Raw genomic sequence first — 20,260 nt, 5'->3', positions numbered from 1 at the left:
CTCAACAATTATGTGCTGGGTCAGCCAAGAAATGCTTTCAATATACACTTACCCATAGGGCCTGTTACCTGTTACCTTCGATGGGGTGTCCAGCTCCTAACTCATGGCAGTCCCTCCAGCTGTGTACAAGATCCTATCTCCTCCTGCACTCTCAAGGACATGAGTCAGCTGTTCTTCCCTTTCTCTGTGATTCATCGTGTTTTCCTTCTATGCTAAATAAGTCCCACTGGTACATATATTTTTGCCATCTTAAGAAAAATGTTCTCTTGACCTGACTTCCTCCCTCAAACTACAGTTTTATTTACTTGCTCCTCTTTAAAGCAAAACTTGAAACCTGCTGCTTCCAAGCCTCCTGATACCCTTCACCTTGCTCTATGTATTCTCTACCTACACAAAAAAACTTGTTTTTCTCTTTATAATTCTCACCATTTTCTAGAAGACAATGAAATGTGCTTATTTATTTTTTTAAAGATTTTATTTATTTATTTGAGAGAGAAAGTGTGTGTGTGTGTGTGTGTGTGTGTGTGTGTGTGTGTGTGGAGAGGAGAGAAGGGCAGAGGGGGAAGGAGGGAGAGAATCTCAAGCAGACTCTATGCTGAGCACAGAGCCTGAGGAAGGGCTCAATCCCACGACTCTGAGATCATGACCTGAGCTGAAACCAAGAGTCAGCCACTCAACTAACTGAGCTACCCAGGTGCCCTGTAATCTTATTTATGATGTTTGCTTTATTGTTTGCTTCCATGTTTTGGAATATAAGATCCACAACAGAAGTGATCTTTGTCTTTACTGAAGTTTCCCAAAGACCTAGATATACTCCTGGCAAGACACTCAATAAATGTAAGGCAGACGGATGTCTAAACAGTTACATATTATTGTTGTAAGCATGCATCCACATGCCATCATCTGTCAACCTACAAAATTCCTTCAAAGTTGATGTTAAGAGAGAACATTTTAAGTTTTAGAAAATATATGCACATTAAGATGGGTTTGGTTTTGTTTTGTATATGTACATCTTAAAGAATAATAGTAAAATACATATTTGCATACCCAAACAGCTTAAGATACAGAATTATAAAAATAAGTTTTCAAACCATTGTGCTCCTTATCACCTTCTCTTCACTATTCCCAAATGTTGCATTTGTCATTCCCTTGCTTTTCTTTTCTTTTTTTTTAAATTATTATTATGTTCAGGTAGATGGTTTTCAGTATTACAGAATTCCCACAGAAACATACAGTTAGCTAGAACTAGGAGTATCTCTAGGGAAACTTTATTTCCAGAGGTACAGACACATATAAATTCTTTTACAGAATATTGTGTGGTCACTGAGTTTAAACTTTAATGGAAACCCAGTATAAATTCAAGCAACAAGACTCAACAATTATGTTTCTCAGAAGCAATTAACTGGTATCACTTCAATATATTAATGCTCTGTGGTAAAAACACTGTCCTATCAGAGAAGAGTGAGCTTGCTCCAAAATACGATACATGAAAAAAAAACCCTAAATTTGGAGAACATAGCTGGGTTTCAAGGACTGAAAAATGAAAAACATCCTTTTGCATAATTAAAAGTATTTATTATATTAAGTTAGTAAGTGTAAACAAAGCTATTGGAAGACTGAAAATAATGTATGTGCCAGCTGATATTTATGGAGTAGCATGGAACTAGGGCAACTTCAGAATCCAGGGAGGGGCCAGAACTTCACTCTAGTCTTGATAATCCAGGTTAGAATCAACTCCAGGCCATATCAGACATTCTCCAGAGGCTAGTTTGCTATCAAAAATTAAGATAAGATAGGTAAAGTAAATGACAATGAAGAGAGGCTCTGATATGGAAGGAGTGAGGAGGCATGGGATATCTAAGACAAAGAGTAAAGACAGAATATGTGTGACAAGGAGGCATATACTTAGTGAGTACCTACCTAACAGGTGCTAGAGGGCACAGAAGAGTTTTTTAAATGACTAAGACAGGATGTCTTCCCTTAAATATTTCACAATCTAATGAGAACAGAGATACACTGTCATATAGAGAAATGGAACAAGAGTTATCAGATGAACTACAGAAGATGTACTACAGGAGTATATAGAGGAAGAGAGATGCTGACTGAGGAGGCTGGAAAGACCTCAGGCAGGAAATACTTGTTAGTTGACCGTAAGAGAAGGAGGGATTGGAACACATGGAAATGGCAGATCAGGCAAGGGTGGTTCAATCCTAGGGAAGCACTTGTGGTAGGGGAAGTGGAAGAAGAGCTTGGAAATAAGCAGTCCAGTCCCTAAATGACACCATCAGATGCAGACCACCAACTAATCACTCTACCAACTTCCTTTCTGCCTTTCATTACACCAGAGCATCTGAATTCCAATCAGTCTCCTTAATGTGGTACCTAAAGAGAAAAGCCATCTGCATCACTGATAGACTATACCTGCCACATACTACAAGGGACAGCGGGATCAAATCAGGGTATGACTAAAGAAAGGTTTAGTGCTCTGAATGTGAGAAGAAGCCCAAGGCAATTTGTAGCTACAAATAATTCATGTCCTATAGAACAGGGGACTGAATAAAGACCAAGACTAACCAAGCAGAATTTTCTCGAAGTCATGCAAATATATATTCTTACAAGGCTAACTTAAGGGAATTACTCCAGATGGAAGATCAGGGATTTTTCTGAATTAGAGTATAGGTATGGAGTCAGACATATTTTTTTTAAAGATTTATTTATTTATTCGACAGAGATACAGACAGCCAGCAAGAGAGGGAACACAAGCAGGGGGAGTGGGAGAGGAAGAAGCAGGCTCATAGCAGAGGAGCCTGATGTGGGGCTCGATCCCATAACGCCAGAATCACGCCCTGAGCCGAAGGCAGACGCTTAACCACTGTGCCACCCGGGCGCCCCGGAGTCAGACATATTTTTAAAGAACAGAGAGAGTTATTGGTGGAGAGGTTTTCATGTAGATGCAGATTAAATATAACCCACTGCTCCACATATCACTCTTGCTGTATTAGACTTCATTAAAGGAAATAAAAACTTACCACCACCCCATTTCTATGTTGTTTTCTTGATCTACAGACTACTCATTCCCTATTGGAGAAGTTTCATGAGCCATGACTTTCGGTAGGTACTTCCCTAACACACTCGTTGCAGAAACATCACCAGAATTCTGTCCTTCTGGTCTGCCATGTCCACTTATGACCTTGGCAGGTCTTCACCCAGCATCAGAAGATTTTCTTTCTCTCCACTTGACAGACTTGTCATTACATAAAGGACCCAAAGATAAGTCTTACTAATTTAAACCTTGCTGTGTTCTGCTAAAATATATCAAACAGTGGGCAGCAGACTAAATGTGAAGGCCATCAGCCCCGTATCTCACCTTAATATCACACCATTAATGAATGTCATGAACATCATGACTGCATTTCAAATAGTTTGACTTCTGTGATCTTAAATAGCTCTGCTATCTCTACCTTAACACAATTTTAACATTTTATTTTCCCACATTCCCCTGGCCCTGAACAAATGATTTCTTTTCTCAAATACATAACCTAGAATAATGTTTAGTTTAAATGTTAGTGTTAAAACTGGACAATAGGAGGAAAACGCTCTATGAATAACAAACCTGTAATTTACACCAGAGCTGCCCTGAAATGAGTGAGCCCTCATCCTAGTGTGGAGAATTCTTCTGTGACTTCCTTCATCAGCCACAATGGAGCCAAGGTAATTAGGGCCAATTCTACTACCCTGTGAAATGTCTTACTACACTTCTCATAAGGAATTCCTGAGAAGGTGGGGGGAACCACACCTTAATTCTTTAGGAACAATACAAACAAACAACTTAATTGATAACTGTCATTCTATTAAAGTCGAAAAAGAAGACTACCCAATATGTTAAAAGACTGTATTAACTACTACCTTTCCTTAGGACATTAATAATGCTTATCATTTAGTATACTTGTATGTACAGTACTGCTTATATTTATGGTACAATGTAGCCCATGGGTCATCCCATAGACATGGATATTTTTATAGACTCCATTATAAAACTGAATTAGGTGCCAACATTTAATATTTCCACTGGTGCACAGTCAAAGTTAGTGGGGATAGGGGAGAAACTCTTAGAAGTCAGGTGTCAGAAGCCAGGACAGAGAACTCGTAGCAGGCACACCACTATGCAAGGGGTGTGCCAAGTGGGTGATGAGTCTTGGCCAACAGGTGTAGAGTAGAGGGGAGGAGAAAAGTGCAGGCCAGTGTGAATCAGCCCACAGCAAAGGAGCAGAGAACACTCTTGACTCGTACAACACAGGAGATGAGGAGATGGCCCACATGGTCAGGAGATTAGTTACATTAAGGGTATTACACAAATAAATATATATTGGGAATAATGGAAGCCAGATTTATCACTTTCTTTTTTTTTTAAAGATTTTATTTATTTATTTGACAGAGATAGACAGCCAGCGAGAGAGGGAACACAAACAGGGGGAGTGGGAGAGGAAGAAGCAGGCTCATAGTGGAAGAGCCTGATGTGGGGCTCGATCCCACAACGCCGGGATCACGCCCTGAGCCAAAGGCAGACGCCCAACCACTCTGCCACCCAGGCGCCCCAGATTTATCACTTTCAAAGAAGGAAGTACAAATATGAAAAGAGGAAAGACCCGAAGCAGGAGATACTGAACTATAATTAGAGATGCCATGGTTTCAGATAGATAGAAAGATGAGAAAAAATACACAGTGTGTAATAAATACATCTGTGTTTATTCTGTTCAGTTAGAAGACTTACAAGCATGATACCCTAGAACCAAAGAATATACCCAGTGCTCAGGTCTGAGTTTCTAAATGCCAATCTCCACTTAAGAAAACAACAAATCCAGAACTCTTTAAAGAAACAACTCATTTGAAGGCTGGGTAGGGCAAGCACAACATGAACCTAGAACATTCTAGGTGCCAAAATGTAAAAGAAAAAAAAAGTTCTCAAAGAATAATGGGGACACATTACTACCAGCAGTTTTCCCACTGGCTAAATTTAGGGCCATTGTGCTTCAAAACAACCAGTAATAATGTATGATAACCCACTGAATGAAATAGGAATATTCTAAGTCCATACTAATATAATTAATTAATTAGGCAAGAAGGGAACATTTTACCATGGAGTAGAAAGCTAAGTAATAAGTATAGAAGGAATCAGGAAAAAAAAAAATCACCATTTAGCAACCATCAGAGTAAGAGCTGATCTAAGCAAGAAGCTTCAATAGACAAAACTAGTAGGGCAAAGTTTGCAGGATATTTACAGTCTCAAAGTCTATCTCCACAAAATACTTCTTAGGTTACTTACTAATTTAAAGGTAAGTGCTAGAGCAGTCTGGAAGACAGCTTGTTTCTAACCAAGTGATAAAAGTTGACATCCATAGTAAAGGCACAAATCAGAATCACGTGTATGCTGATATTATACACTGGGAAGAGCCTGCCAGCGAGGATCACATGAAGCTTCTCAGGCAAACCCAAGTCAAGGGACATTCTACAATTAAACACTGCTCTGAAGATCATGAAAGACAAAGAAAGACTGAAGAACTCCTTCCAATTTAGAGGCTAATGGGACTTGACAACTAAATGCAAATCTGACCCATGGAATGGCCCCTGGACGTTGAAGGATATAAGTGGACAATATGTTGCAAATAATTTCTCCCAGTCTGTAGCTTGTCTTTTCATTCCCTTAACAGGGTCTTTCCCAAAGCAAAAGCTTTACTGAAGGCAAATTCGGGGTTTGTAAAATAGGTGGTAAGACGAGACTGATGGCCATTCACTGATTTTGATGGATGAACTGTGGCTCTACAGGAGATTGCCCTTTTCGTATCCTATATAGGTAACAGGTGCATGCATGGATGGGTGGGTGGATGAGTGGATGGATGGATGGATGGATGGATGGATGGATGGATGGATGAACAGACAGAATGATAAAGTAATTGGAAAACCTAGGTAAAGGGTATACAACAGTTCTATGTACCCTTTTGTAACTTTTTTAAGTTCAAACTTATTTAAAAATATAAAATACACCAAATCAATTGAGGAGATTTCATGTAAAATATGGATTTGATCTTTTCTGGGAAATCAGATGTGGCAACCCTGGGCCCCCTTCTCATGTGACAGATGTGAGCTGGAGCTGATAGCTGCTTTTTTTACAGCCTATGCATTCTGTAATTCAGCCCAAACCTCGCCACTCCTTCTCTCCTTGCCTACTTCCTCATTTATGTTCCCTCCCCATCTCTGTAACAATGTGAGTCTCTGGCACTTACCTTAGAGTACTTTTATCTGGTAACAAGCAGTAGGCAGTAAGCTCAGTAAGCTTTTTCTAAGTAAAAGTGTGAAAGGGGATGTTTTTCAACAGAAATTTTTATTGAGGTAATTGCAGACTCACATGCAGTTGGAAAAAGTAATACAGAGATCCTTTATCTCGTACCTAGTTTCTCCCACTGTTGCAAAAACTACAGTAAGAACAATATCACCACATAGATGCAATCCACCAGTTTTTACTTGTACTCATTCATGTATGTGTATTTAGTTCTATACAATTTTATCACATGTATAATTTCATGTATCCATCCCCATAGTTAGGATACAGAACTCTTCCACCAGGACAAGGATCACTGCTGTTAACTTTCGTAACCATATCCATCTCCCCTCTCCCTTCCCTAACCTCTGGCAACACTATTCTTCCCTCCCACTCTGCCATTTTGTCACGTGAATGTTTGTTACAAATGGAATCACATAGCATGTAACCTTTTAGGACTGGCTTTTTTTGCAGTCAGCCAAATCCCCTAGAGATTCATCCAGGTTACCATATCTACCAGTAATTTCATTTTTATTGCTGAGTAATATTCCATGCTGTGGACATACCACAGTTTGTTTAACCATTCATCTGTTGAAGGATATCTGGGATGATTCCAATTTGGGGCCATTACAAATAAAGCTCCCATAAGCATTTCTGTGTATATAGGTTTTTGTATGAACATAATTTTTCATTTTTATGGGATAACTGCTAAAGAGTACAGCTGTTGAGTTATATGATTGCTGCATGATTTTTTTATGGGTATTAAGGAGGGCACGTATTTCATGGTGCGCTGGGTGTTATACGCAAGTAATGAATCATGGAACTAACCATCAAAAACTAGGGATGTACTGTATGGTGACTAACATAATATAATTAAAAAAATATTATTATTAAAAAAAACAAAAAAAAAATTTAAAAAAGAAATTTTTAAAGAAATAGTCAAAATGTTTTCCAGTGGAGCTGTAGCATTTCACCCAATGTATGAATGATTCAGTTTCTCCACATCCTTGCCAGCATTAATGTTGTTTAGTGTTATCACTAATTCTTATTTTAGCCATTCTGAGGTATGTAGTGATATTGTATTTTTAGTTTGCATTTGTCTGATGGCTAAATATATGTTAAACATCTTTCTATAAATTGCTTCTCTGCCATCCAGATCTCCTCCTCAGTGAAAGGTCTATTCATAGCATTTGACTATTTTTTAACTAGATTGTTTGTGTTTTTTGCTGTTGAGTTTTGAGAGTTCTTTATATGTTCTAGATGCTTGTCTTTTTATCCTCTTCTAAGAGTTCTTTCGCAGAGCAAAAGTTTTTAAATTTTGAGGAGATCCAATTTATCAAATTTTCCTTTTTTGGATTGTGCTTTTGGAGTCAAGTCTAAAAATTCTGCTTATTCCTAGATTCTGAAGACTTTCTCCTATTCCTTTTCCCAAAAGTTTTAAAACTTTATGTTTATATTTAAGTCCTTGATCCATTCTGAGTTTAACACTGTATAAGAGTTAGGTTTGGGGGGCGCCTGGGTGGCACAGTGGTTAAGCATCTGCCTTTGGCTCAGGGCGTGATCCCGGCGTTATGGGATCGAGCCCCACATCAGGCTCCTCCACTATGAGCCTGCTTCTTCCTCTCCCACTCCCCCTGCTTGTGTTCCTTCTCTTGCTGGCTGTCTCTATCTCTGTCGAATAAATAAATAAAATCTTTAAAAAAAAGAGAGAGAGTTAGGTTTGGGTCAAGGTTCATTTTTTTTTTCTATAGACGTCCAATTACTGCAGCACCATTTATTGAAAAACTTTCTTCTACTGTACCTTTGTACCTTTGTCAAAAATCAGTTGAATATATTTGTGTGGCTCTATTTCTGGGTTATCTGTTCTGTTCCATTATTTATGTGTCTATCCTGCTGATACCACTGTCTTGATTACTGCAGCAATATAATAGACTTAATACTGAAATAGAGTGATTCTTTCCACTTTATTCTTCTTATCACTGTTGTAACTATTCTAGGGTCTTTTTGTTTCCATATAAATTTTAGAATAAGCTTGTGTGTGTCTTTTAAAAAGCTGCTGTAAGAATTGCATTAAATTTCATTAAACCTATAGACCAATTTGGTAAGAATTGACATTTTTACTATGTTGAGTCTTCCAATTTATGAACATGGTATGTTTTTTCATTTATTTAGCTCTTCGATTTTTTTCATTAGCATATTGTAATTTTCAGCATATAGATACTGTCTATTTTGGGAAGTGTGTACATAAACATTTCATTTCTTTGGAATGTTACTATGTTTTTAACTTTGGTTTCCACACGTTCATTGTTAATATATAGAAATATGATTAATTTGGGGATGTTGATCTTGTAGCCTGTGACGTAGTTGAACTCACTTATTAATTCTAGGAGTTTTTTGTTGAGGTCTTAGGATTTTCTACGTACACAACATATCTGCAAAGAAAGAGTTTTATACCTTCCTTTCTGATCTGTGTGCCTTTTATTTCCTTTTTTTTTTTTTTTTCTTTATTGTGCCAGCTAGAACTTCTAGTTCTACACTGGACAACATTGGTGCATGCAGACATCCTTGATTTGTTCCCAATCTTAGGGGAAAAGCATTCAGTCTTTTGCTATTAAGTATGGTGTTAGCCTTAGTTATTTTGTATATACTCTTTATCAAGTTGAGGTGATTCCCCTCTATTACTAATTTGCTGAGCATTTGCATTATGAATGAGTGTTAGATTTTTGTCATATACTTTTTCTACAACAATTAGCATGATCATATGGTTTTTTCTTCCCTACCCTGTTTAAACGGTGGATTACACTGATTGATTTTGGAATATTAAACCAGACTTACATATCTGGAATAAATCCTACTTGGTCATGGTTATAATTCCTTTTATACATTGTTTGATTTGCTGATACTTTAAGGATTTATATGTCTAAATTCATGAAACATAATGATCTTCAGTTTTCTTTTTTTTCACACTGTCATTGTCTGATTTTGGTATTAAGGTCATACTGGCCACAACTACTTTCTGTAAAAGACTGCATAAAATTGGTGCTAATTCTTCTTTAAATATCAGAATTCCTCACTGAAACCACCCTGAAGATTTCTTCTGTAGATTTTAAATTTCAAATTCAATTTCTTTAATGGTTATAGGACTATTCAGATAGTCTACTTTATTCTTATGACATTTTGGCAGCTTCTGGTCATTGAGGAATTGGTCCCTTGTGGTTGTCAAAGCTAAAAGTATAAAGTTATACATCAAATTAAAAGAGACTGCATCAAATTAAAAAACTTCTGCACAGCAAAGGAAGCCACCAACAAAATAAAAAGGCAGCCTACAGAATGGAAGAAAATATTTGCAAACCATGTATCCAAAAAGGGGTTAATATCCAAAGTACATGAAGAACTCTTACAACTCAACAGCAACAAAACAAATAATCTAATTTTAAAAATGGGCAGAGGAGGGGTGCCTGGGTAGCGCAGTCGTTAAGCATCTGCCTTCGCTCAGGGTGTGATCCCGGCGTTCCGAGATCGAGTCCCGCATCGGGCTCCTCTGCTGGGAGCCTGCTTCTTCCTCTCCCACTCCCCTGCTGTGTTCCCTCTCTCGCTGGCTGTCTCTCTGTCACATAAATAAATAAAATCTTTAAAAAAAAAAATGGGCAGAGGAACTGAATAGACCTTTTCCCAAAGAAGACATGCAAACAGCCAAGAGGTCCATGGAAAGGTGCTCAACATCACTAATCATAAGGTAAATACAAATCAAAAACCACAATGAGATGTCACCTCACACATGTCAGAACGGCCATCATCAAAAGGCCAAGAGATAACCAGTGCTCGCGAGGATGTGGCGCTGTTGGCAGGAATGTAAACTGGAGCAGCCACTGAGGAAAACAATAAGGAGGTTCTTCAAAAACAAAACAAAAAACAAAAAACTGAACTAATTTATGCAACAATTCCACTTCTGGGTATATATCCAAAGGAAATGAAAACAAGATCACAAAATATCTGTGCTCCCATGCCATTGCATCATAATTCACAATAGTTAAGATATGGAAACAACGTAAGTGTCCATCAACAAATGAATGGATAAAAAAGATGTGGAGTGTGTGTGTGTGTGTGTGTGTGTGTGTGTGTAATTGAACATATATATGGAATACCATAATGTTTATATATTTATATATGTGTGTATAAATACATATATACACATATATATAATGAAATATTATTCCATGAGAAAAGACATCCTGCCATTTGCAACAACATACATAGTCCTTGAGTACATTATGATAAGCAAAGTCAAAGACAAATACTATATAATACAACTTATATGAAGAATCTAAAAGAGCCAAACTCATAGAAACAGAGACTGGAATGATGGTTACCAGAGTCTGGGGGGTAGGGTAAAGGGCAGATATGGATCAAAGGGTAAAAACTTCCAATTCTAAGACTAATTAAGTCCTGGGGATCTGATACGCAGCACAGTGATTATAGTTAATAATACTGTGATATATACTTGAGGTTGCTAAGAGACTAGATCTTAAACGTTCTTACCACAAAAAAAAAAAAAAGAAAGAAACAAAGAAACAAAGAAAGAAAGAAACAAAGAAAGAAAGAAATAGTAATTAGGTAGTGTAACACTATGGTGGTAATCATTTTGTAATACATAAGTGTGTTAAATCAACACTTTGTACACCTTAAACTTGCACAATGTTATATGTCAATTACATCTCAATAAATCTCATGGAAAAAAGAAAGAGGAAAGGAAGAAAAAGAAGGAAGGAAAAGAATGAAGGAAGGGAAAGAATGAAAGAAGTAAGGAAGGAAAGGAAGGAAGGTAAAGAAAGAAGGAAGCCCGGCCCATTCACCTCCCCAGCTCATCTCCACCCTTACTCCCCTGACACAGCTGTTAACATTTATATTATTAATATATTATATATATTAATACACATACATAAAATTATATATATAAAACCTTACTGCTATATATATAATATATATTATATAGTAATATATATTATATATAGTAATATAATACATATTTTATATATATAGTAATATAATATATATAGTATTACTATATATAGTAATATAATTTTATATATATATAAACCTTCCTGTACTTTTCCTGGCTACAGGACCTATAGTGGTTAGAGATCTATAGTGATATCCTTTGTTTCATTCCTGATATTGACCATTTGTGTCTGTTTGGAGGTCAGTCTTGCTAAAGATTTACCAAATTTACTAATTTTTTCAAAGAATCAGCTTTTTATTTGCTCTATTCTTGTCCTATTTTCAGTTTCATTGATTTCTGCTCTTTTATATTTCCTTCCTTCTGCTTGCTTTGGGCTTATTTTGTTCATCTTTTTTTGAGTTTCCTGAGGTAGGAACTTAGACTATTGATTTGTTTCCTCTCTCTGTTTCCAATATAAGCATGTAATGCTATGAACATCCCTTCAGCTGCTTTGAGAGATTTTCTTTTCAAGGCCTTATATCTGGGGGTCGGATACTCTTCATGTCTTCTCAGGATCCTGTATCTGGAGTCTAATGCTATCTATACTATCCCCTATTAAGCCTGAATATCTAGAAAGAGCCTTATTAAACTCATTCTCATTAAGGTCTGAGCAGCACGTATTTTCTATCTTACAGGGGCATGTGTATTTTCACAGGGCATACAGTTTCCAAAATCAACAATGCTGGGCAGAAGGGAACTCTGTCACTGCCCCCAAAATCACGTCTGCTAAAGATAAGATCCTCTCCATTGATCGCAGGTATGCAGATCACAGATAATTCAGGACATGGCCACCAAATCTCTCTCCATATTTTGTCATAAAGACACTAAAATAGCTATCAAACAGAGAGTTAGAGTTTCAAGAATTAATCAAAAGATGTGCTTGAAGATAAGTATATGAATAGAAACAAAGCACAGGTCCTCAAGGTATTGCTTCCGGACCAGCCATGCTGGCATTTTCCGGGACCCTGTCAGAAATGCACATTTCCAGGCCTCACCCCAGACCTACGGAACTGGAAGCTCAGGGTTGGGGCCCAGCCATCTGCACTGTGATTCTGATGCAGCTTGAGTCTGAAAACACTGTGCTGGTGGGGACCAAACTTGCCCCCTTTAGTTTTTACTCAGGATCCAGAAGGTCTGACGACCTGACAGGAGGCTCTGTAGGCTGCCTGAGGTTCTCCACACTCTGGACGAGGACACACCTTTAGAACTGGATCATTACCCCAGACACACAGATGGGCTCACATTTAATCAGCAGTGGTTACTTCAGAGGAAGGTCACTATTTAATATAATATAATATAATATAATATAATATAATATAATATAATATACTAACATATTCAGATCACAGTTATCTGTGGTAAAAAGAAATAGTTCTAAGGTAGTTGCTGAGCCTATATGCTCAAGAAAATTGCAAAAACTTTCAGAATGCAAATGCGATTTGCCATAAATAAAAATTTTATCCACACGTTAACACACTGTGGGAGTATATTTGTATTTACATTTTTTATAACTTCTATAAGTGTTATTTTTAATTACCTACATGCATATGTATTAAAAAATGTCATGAAACTGCTTACAAAAATTCACATATTTAACATCTCTTCCATCCTAGAAATAAAAACGTGCTCTAAGAATGTGCTCTAAATGATCATTTCTGGGGGTGTCTGGGTGGCTCCGTCAGTTAAGCATCAGCCTTCAGCTCAGGTCATCATCTTGGGGTCCTGAGATGGAGCCCCTCACTGGGCTTCCTGCTCAGCTGGAAGTCTGCTTCTTCCTCTTCCTCTGACCCTCCACCTCCCCCCAAATCATGCTCACTCTCTCACTCAGTCTCTCTCTCAAATAAATAAATAAAATCTTTATTTAAAAAGAAAAAAATTTTTAATTATTTCCAGGGACACCTGGATGTCTCAGTCAGTTAAGCATCTGCATTTGGCTCAGGTCATGATCCCAGGGTCCTGGGATCAAGCCCCACATTGGGCCCTCAGCTCAGCAGGGAGTGTGCTTCTCCCTCTGCCCCTCATCCTGCTCGTGCTCTCTCCCTCTGTCTTTCTTTCTCTCTCTCAAATACATAAATAAAATCTTTTTTTATTATAATAATATTTTTTATTATGTTAGTCACCATACAGTACATCCCCGGATTCCGATGTAAAGTTCGATGCTTCATTTGTTGCGTATAACACCCAGTGCACCATGCAATACGTGCCCTCCTTACTACCCATCACCAGCCTTTCCCATTCCCCCACCCCCTCCCCTCTGAAGAAAATCTTTTAAAAAAAATTATCATTTCCACTACTAGGCTTAGCTTCAGGTTTGACAAATATTTTGAAAGCTTATGTGCAAAACACTAGATCCTGCAGCATATAAAGATGAAAAGAGCTACACAGGATCCCTGTGCTAAGGAGAAGACACGACTCCAGCTTTCAGTCACCGGATAATCCTAATAATTAGAATAACTGGCTCCAAATTCTCACCACGCGAGAGGCTTTCAACACCCAAGCTTTTCCTTTCTTCTTTGTTTCTACTGCAGCGAAGTGAGGCTGTTCCTCGCTGGTGGGCACAGAGGGAGGCAGCAGAACAGCACTGCTACGGTATTTAAAAAGGAATGAAAAGCTGCACAGCCCTGAGAGGTGAGACACGCCACCCCTTTACTCCAAGTATCGCTCTTGGACTGTAAGTCCGGGTGGGTGCTCACAGCTGTACTCATTGAAATGTGACCAAACAGTTGGTTATCTGGGCCCAAACAGCCCCTGAGCTAGTCAGTCATTGTAACGGGCACGGTTGCTGTAAGCATGGCATTTTCATGGGCAGGTTTATTAGCAAGAAGGAGGGAAAGAGGCAAGGGCCTTCTTTCTCCTCTGGGACCTCTTCTCTGCTCATTAACAGATTCCTCAGCAGGCTACCAGGTGAAAGTAGGTGATATTCACACCAGCAATTCTGCCACTTGTCAGCGGCTTTGGTAAGACAGGCAAAATAAAAAGAGGGAAAAAAACACAACACTTTGGGGGAGGACATGTTGAAGTCAGTTTGTTCTTCCTGCTGGATGGATTTCTATAATCCTTGCTCTCTTTGGCACTTCTCAGCATGGAAAATCCCAAGTTTCCAGCAGTGAAGTTCACTCTATTCCTTTTTGCTCTACCCTATGCTCCCTTTCATCCTTGCTCCCGTTGAATGGTGTATGAAATCTGGATCACAGGGGTGCCTGGATGGCACAACAGTTAAGCGTCTGCCTTCAGCTCAGGGCGTGATCCCGGCGTTATGGGATCGAGCCCCACATCAGGCTCCTCCGCTATGAGCCTGCTTCTTCCTCTCCCACTCCCCTTGCTTGTGTTCTCTCTCTCACTGGCTGTCCCTCTGTCGAATAAATAAATAAAATCTTAAAAAAAAAAAAAAAAAGAAAAGAAAAGAAATCTGGATCACAAAAACCACAGCAATGCGGAGCCCAGTGCACAACCAAAAATAAAGTGTGCACAGACCCTCCATCCCAGCTCTCAGTCCAACAAAAACCACCTTTTAGGAAAAGAGGTTTGGGATCAAAAAGAAAACCTGGCGCTGGAATAAGATAAAAGCTAAGCTTCAAGCTGGAGTTCAAACACAGACCCTGCTGTCACCTTTGTTTCCATCAATCACCATGAGGACTTTCATGATTTTACCAAAAAGCAAGATCACCGGGGCCCAAGATATTGGAGTACTTCCTAGAACATTCTAGAACAATCCACTTTGGATTAAGTACTAATTAAGCACGATCAGGTGACTATAATATAATGCACAGATCCAAATATAGTTCATCTGATAGACTCTAAGCAGTATCTTTTTGAATTTGAAAAATATGTCATCAGAAAAAAAATATGAAATCTAGATTTCCTGGGACAGATAATATCTTTAGAGTCTGTTGCCTTTAGATGATGCCTTCTGCCTTTAGAATAATGAGTCACCATTACATTAACACTAAAAGTAACAGGCCTTGTAGAGGTCACCACAATCTTAGTAGATCCTTCTTTCTAGGTTAATGTTTCTACACAAGCATATGTAGAAACACCTTTCTCAGCATATACAACAGATGTGAATTGGTTACCAATACATATTGAGGCTTAAAAGGATATCTTCTCCCCTCTGCAGAATATTAATACATTCACCCTTTGGCTCTTCTTCTCAATCGTTAGTATGTTTTTACAGAAAATTGATAAATCTCTCTCCTCCCTCCCTCCCATCCATTCTTTTTCTCCTTCTCTCTCTCTACTATTCAGACAGGGTTAAGGTACCATCCCTCCTTACTGCACTAAAATGACTACACATTTCTTTTTTCTGATTAAAAGAAACAAACAGAAAAACATCAAAACGAGTAGGTGCAAATGCAAGATGTTTTTGGTGCAAAAATCCTCCCTTTCAAAGGGAGCCAAAGGGGGGCGGGGTCAATATACTCTGAGAAATACTAGTTCTACATTTCCATTCTGCTTCTTGCACTCTTATAAAGTAGAAATGCTTGTTCCAGCTTCCCCAGATTTTGAAGTTTTACGTAGTTCTTGAAATCTGCTAATATTTTTGATAAGGACCAAGATGTTGGGTCTTCAAGAATGATAGTATACCATTTGCTCTATAACATTTGAAAAAGTGTCTAGGGACGGGAGCGGATCGCACAGCAACATTACAAAGTCACCCCACGCTGCTCCTGCTGGTGGCACAGGTCATTTAACTGATGAAGTTGATGATTTAACCAATCGTACTTTTCTTTAGTGCTTAGACAAAAAACAATTCTCACCTGGTTCAGTCAACAAAGTCCCAAAAAAAAGACCAATAAGAGTTCACCGTAACTGGAAAATGCAAAGTGCTTCCTAGTCATGAATGCTTTTCTGAACTTGATGCTTACCAAGGTTAGCCTTCTGAGGTGCTAACAACATCAAAACACCATAGAAGTGACACAGGGGAAAAAAAATCCAAGAGCGAAGACCTAATTAGCTCCACAGGGACACACCAGACAGGAAATGAGGTTTCAAAGGGTAGAGTGTAAATCCTCAAGCAGGTAAAACTACAGACACGAATCCCTTCTATCTAACTCCAATCCCTTAAAGCAGATATTTGGAATCGCCCTGCAAAGTAACAGGGCATGACTGACAGGTTTTCCTGTGCGCGGCTGCTGCAATCCAGACATTGATCCATATCAGAGTCATCCAAATGCACAAGAGAACATACGAGAACTCACAGATTGAGAGCCTAAGGAGACGTGGAGGATCTGTCCTCATGGAGGAGACTGGGGGACAACAGAGTCTATGGGCCTGGAGATGGCATTTCTCTAGAAATTCTCTCTTCTACCTTCATTAATCCAAAGCTCTCCATAATACTGTTACCTGGACATGATCTATTTCACTGTCACTGTTTACTTCTCCAACTCCCATCTCTCCTTCCTCATTTTCTGACAGAACAAGATGGCTACCACGCATAGCGTAAACTGAGTACCTATCTGCACATGTCCACTCCTAGTCTTGGGATGAAATGGGAGATATTCAGGAATGTGTTCTGGTGGAGCCTGGGCTACTTGGCTCCGTACCTGCTGGATTTTATCACCCGTGGCAGTGAAGGAAAGAAATAGCATGTCTGCAGTGAGACAAATAGTGGGGGCTCTGGCACACATAGCGAAGAAAGAAATCTCTGGGATTTGAGATGTGCAAACAGGAACGAAAGGGGCACAATGAAACCTGTGAGGATCCGACATTACTGATTGTCATCCCCAAGGTTGCAATATCCTGTGGACGCTGGTAGCTCCAATGACACCAGGAAAAATAAATATGTGCCCTCATATCACCCCCAAGTCCGAACCCCATTTGCCAGAGTCTGCCATCCCAGTCTTTTTCCCACCCCACCTCTAGCATGACCTCCAGATTAGAGGCTTCTAACCACAGAAAGCCCCACTTGTACCTTCCCCCACCTTAACCCTCATGCATGCTCTCGACAGAGTGATATTCTGGCCAATCATCCAAGCCTTAGAGATATAAATAGATAATTTACAGAAGAGTTTGTTTCCTTATACATGTGTCTGTTGAACACAGAGCAGCCCATCAAACGAACAAACATCACAAACCATGTTTCTCAACCTTTTTCCTCATCATCATTCCCCTCAAGGAGACTTTGTAGACATTTCTTTATCACACACCCCCATGAAATTTTAATACCATGGACATACTATATACCTATTTATGTGATTATACACATACAAAGAGTACAATCTTTTTATCCACAAAGAACCAATTTTCACCCTCTTGGGGGAGATATAACCCCTGTTAAGAACGCATGATCTTGAAGCATGCAGCAATTAAAATAATTATGCCAGAAGTATCTAACTCCTGTTTTCCTAACACTATATGATACTAAGACTATAAATCACCCCAAACAGCATCTTTCCTTTAGATCAATAATCTGTACTGAAGAGGTCCAGACAAGCAAAGTCTTAATCCCCTGAGAGTCTAAAACACCCATCTTCTTCCCGTGGTGCCTACAGCCTCTTCTTTCACCTGCCACAAGCAAGCCTACAGAATTAGCAAGCGTCACCCCTCACGTTAACTCCAACCCCAAAGAAAGTTCTTTCTTCAACCTTAATGCAATTTAGTTATATACTAAAACACAAACACAGTCAGCCCATTTCCCCCCCCAGAAACTAGATAAATGTACTTACCTCTTGCCGTTTGAAGTTCTGGACATATTCTTCAAACTGTTCATCTTTTGTCTCATCAGCTTTCCCAAGCTTCTGAAGGACCTAGTTTACAAATAAAACAAAAAATGGTTTGATTTAATGATGTCTTCAAATAACAGGCAGAGCAAGGCTGTTGTTTTGCTCTTTTGAGAAGACGTCACCCAGCATCGCTAGTTTTTCTGTTCTGGAAGCATCTCGGCTTGATGGCTTGGGGGTGATCAGACTTGGATTTTAACCACAGTTCTGCCACTCCCAGGCTGAGCAATGTAAGGCTAGACTGCATTTACCGACCTACATAACTGTTTCCTCCAGTAGGCTGTACATGACCTGAAGGCCAAAGCTCTGCCTTGCCTTCTTGTCCAAAGCATCTGGCACAATGCCTGCTGTATACCAGGTACACAGTTCTTTGTTCAACAGTGAACCAAAGTTACGCCACTAAAGAATTAGCCTACTTTATAGGGATGGTCTTAGAATTACTGGAGCCAGGCACATGGCAAATTCTCCCCCACCACCTTCCAGTGTGCTCTTCGACTCACTCAAAGCTCAAAGAGACCCTGAATGGGGCCTGGGTATTAGCAACATCCAGAGCATTCGGGAATGCTCTGTGGAGCGTATTCAAACTGTGCCGGAAACAACAGCAGACAGGAATGTGGCCAACTGCATTCCAGCCGAAGAAGTAGCCTCAGCAGAGATTGCTGGAAAAATCATTATCTGTTGTGGGACTGAGCAGGAGTTGTTCTGTCTTGATACAGCACCAGACTGGGTATCAGGAGAAGGAGTTCTTTGAGAGACAGCAGAAAATTACTTGGGGACAGAGCAGAAGGATCCTGAGAGCCACAAGTGGGTTCTCTATTCAGTAGCCCCACATCTAGCGTCTAAAACACCAGGTCATTTGAGAATTTAAAAAGCTCCATAAACATTGCCTGAATGAGTTGAAAATTATTTATATGAAAATGTTGTCTTTAACTTATGAAAACCTGTAACAACAGGATCAACTTAGACGAGTTTTGTAAATGCAAGATATTATTATTATTATTTTTGTTGTTACCACTGTCATAAGAGCAAGAGGGCAAAGCAAAATTACACAGGCCACACCTGCTAGAGAAGGAAATACAATGACGTGGGATTCTTGGCCTTGTTATAAGATCTCCTCCAATCCACTCCTGTATTTTTTGTTCTAAAGTAAAAAGAACTTTAAGAAGTTGCTTGATTGCTTCTTTATTCTACATTTTTAAAAAAATTTTTCATTTTAAAGCTAGGTCTTCCCAAAGGACCTCTTGCCACACACATAAACACTAAGAGTAACGGAAAGGTACCTAGCATTTACTACAGATCTTCTCCCCTTATTTCTTAACACTTACTATTTCATAAATGTTTGGCTACTCTAGAGCAGGTCTTGAGAAGTGGCAACACTTCATCTAATGGCAACAGTTCGCAAAAGCCAAGAAAGGCTGTCAAACTCTCCTGAGCAAGCAACCTTGACCCTACCACTTTCCATGCAGTGCAAAGGCACTGTGGTCTCAGGAGTGGGAGAAAAGAGAAAGACTAGATGTCTCCACTATGCACCTGAAACCGCAGAAAGTGATTTACGTGTTTTTTTTTGTTCTCACAATACTCCAAGGCTGAGGAAATAGGACAGAGTAAGCAGCTTACTGGAGACCCTCTGGAAAATCCCCTTTTTGAGGTCTGGTAGCTCTGTCCCCACACACATAGCCTGTTCCTTGTCGTGGGAAGCAAATGGGATTTACACATCCTAACTGTTGTTCTCATGCTCTCATAGGAGATTCCTGGAGGCCACCATACTCTATGAAAATACATCTTCACAGATGCATACTTACCACTGTGAAGGGGATTTTTCACAGACCCCTTGCTGAAAGTCTATTATTTAAATTTTAAATTGTGACACCTTGCATTTCATATTTCTAAAAATTGTTCAGTATAATTTAAGTAGAAAAAAACAACCAAAAAAACTGCTCCTAGTTGTCGAGAGAGAGAGAATCATAATTGGATGACACTGTAAGCCCACACTCTCCCTTCTAAGGAAAGTAATAAGGGACCCAGACCTCTGTGAGTTACAGCACACCCGCATCTTGACGGCAGCAGCCAGAGGAGAGATGGAAAAAACACAGGTCAGGGGCAGCGAAAGATCTGGCCTTTGCTAAGAATCTTCTTCATGCCAGTCACTATGTTAGGGAATTCTGTCTGTTATTTCAGCTGATTCTCACATAAGCCTGCTTATTCCTATTTTAATTGCATCAACAA

At 39.2% G+C, this 20,260-nt stretch overlaps 1 protein-coding gene across 7 annotated transcripts in view; it reads right to left on the bottom strand.

Annotated features, from left to right (window-relative positions):
* The window catches only part of AMPH (amphiphysin), a 219,518-nt gene that overhangs the window by 109,013 nt on the left and 90,245 nt on the right, over nucleotides 1–20,260 (bottom strand). For 4 of the 7 annotated variants that reach the window (XM_019793769.2, XM_019793770.2, XM_034665784.1 and 1 more), the window contains exon 2: nucleotides 17,981–18,063. In XM_019793769.2, coding sequence (XP_019649328.1) covers nucleotides 17,981–18,063 — 83 coding nt within the window. The remainder of the gene's footprint in view (nucleotides 1–17,980; nucleotides 18,064–20,260) is intronic. The other 3 variants (XM_034665790.1, XM_034665814.1, XM_034665808.1) reach the window with 1 other exon arrangement.

This window comes from Ailuropoda melanoleuca, chromosome 1, assembly GCF_002007445.2.
Source record: "Ailuropoda melanoleuca isolate Jingjing chromosome 1, ASM200744v2, whole genome shotgun sequence".
Classification (NCBI taxonomy): domain Eukaryota; kingdom Metazoa; phylum Chordata; class Mammalia; order Carnivora; family Ursidae; genus Ailuropoda; species Ailuropoda melanoleuca.
This window is presented reverse-complemented; position numbering and strand designations above follow the sequence as displayed.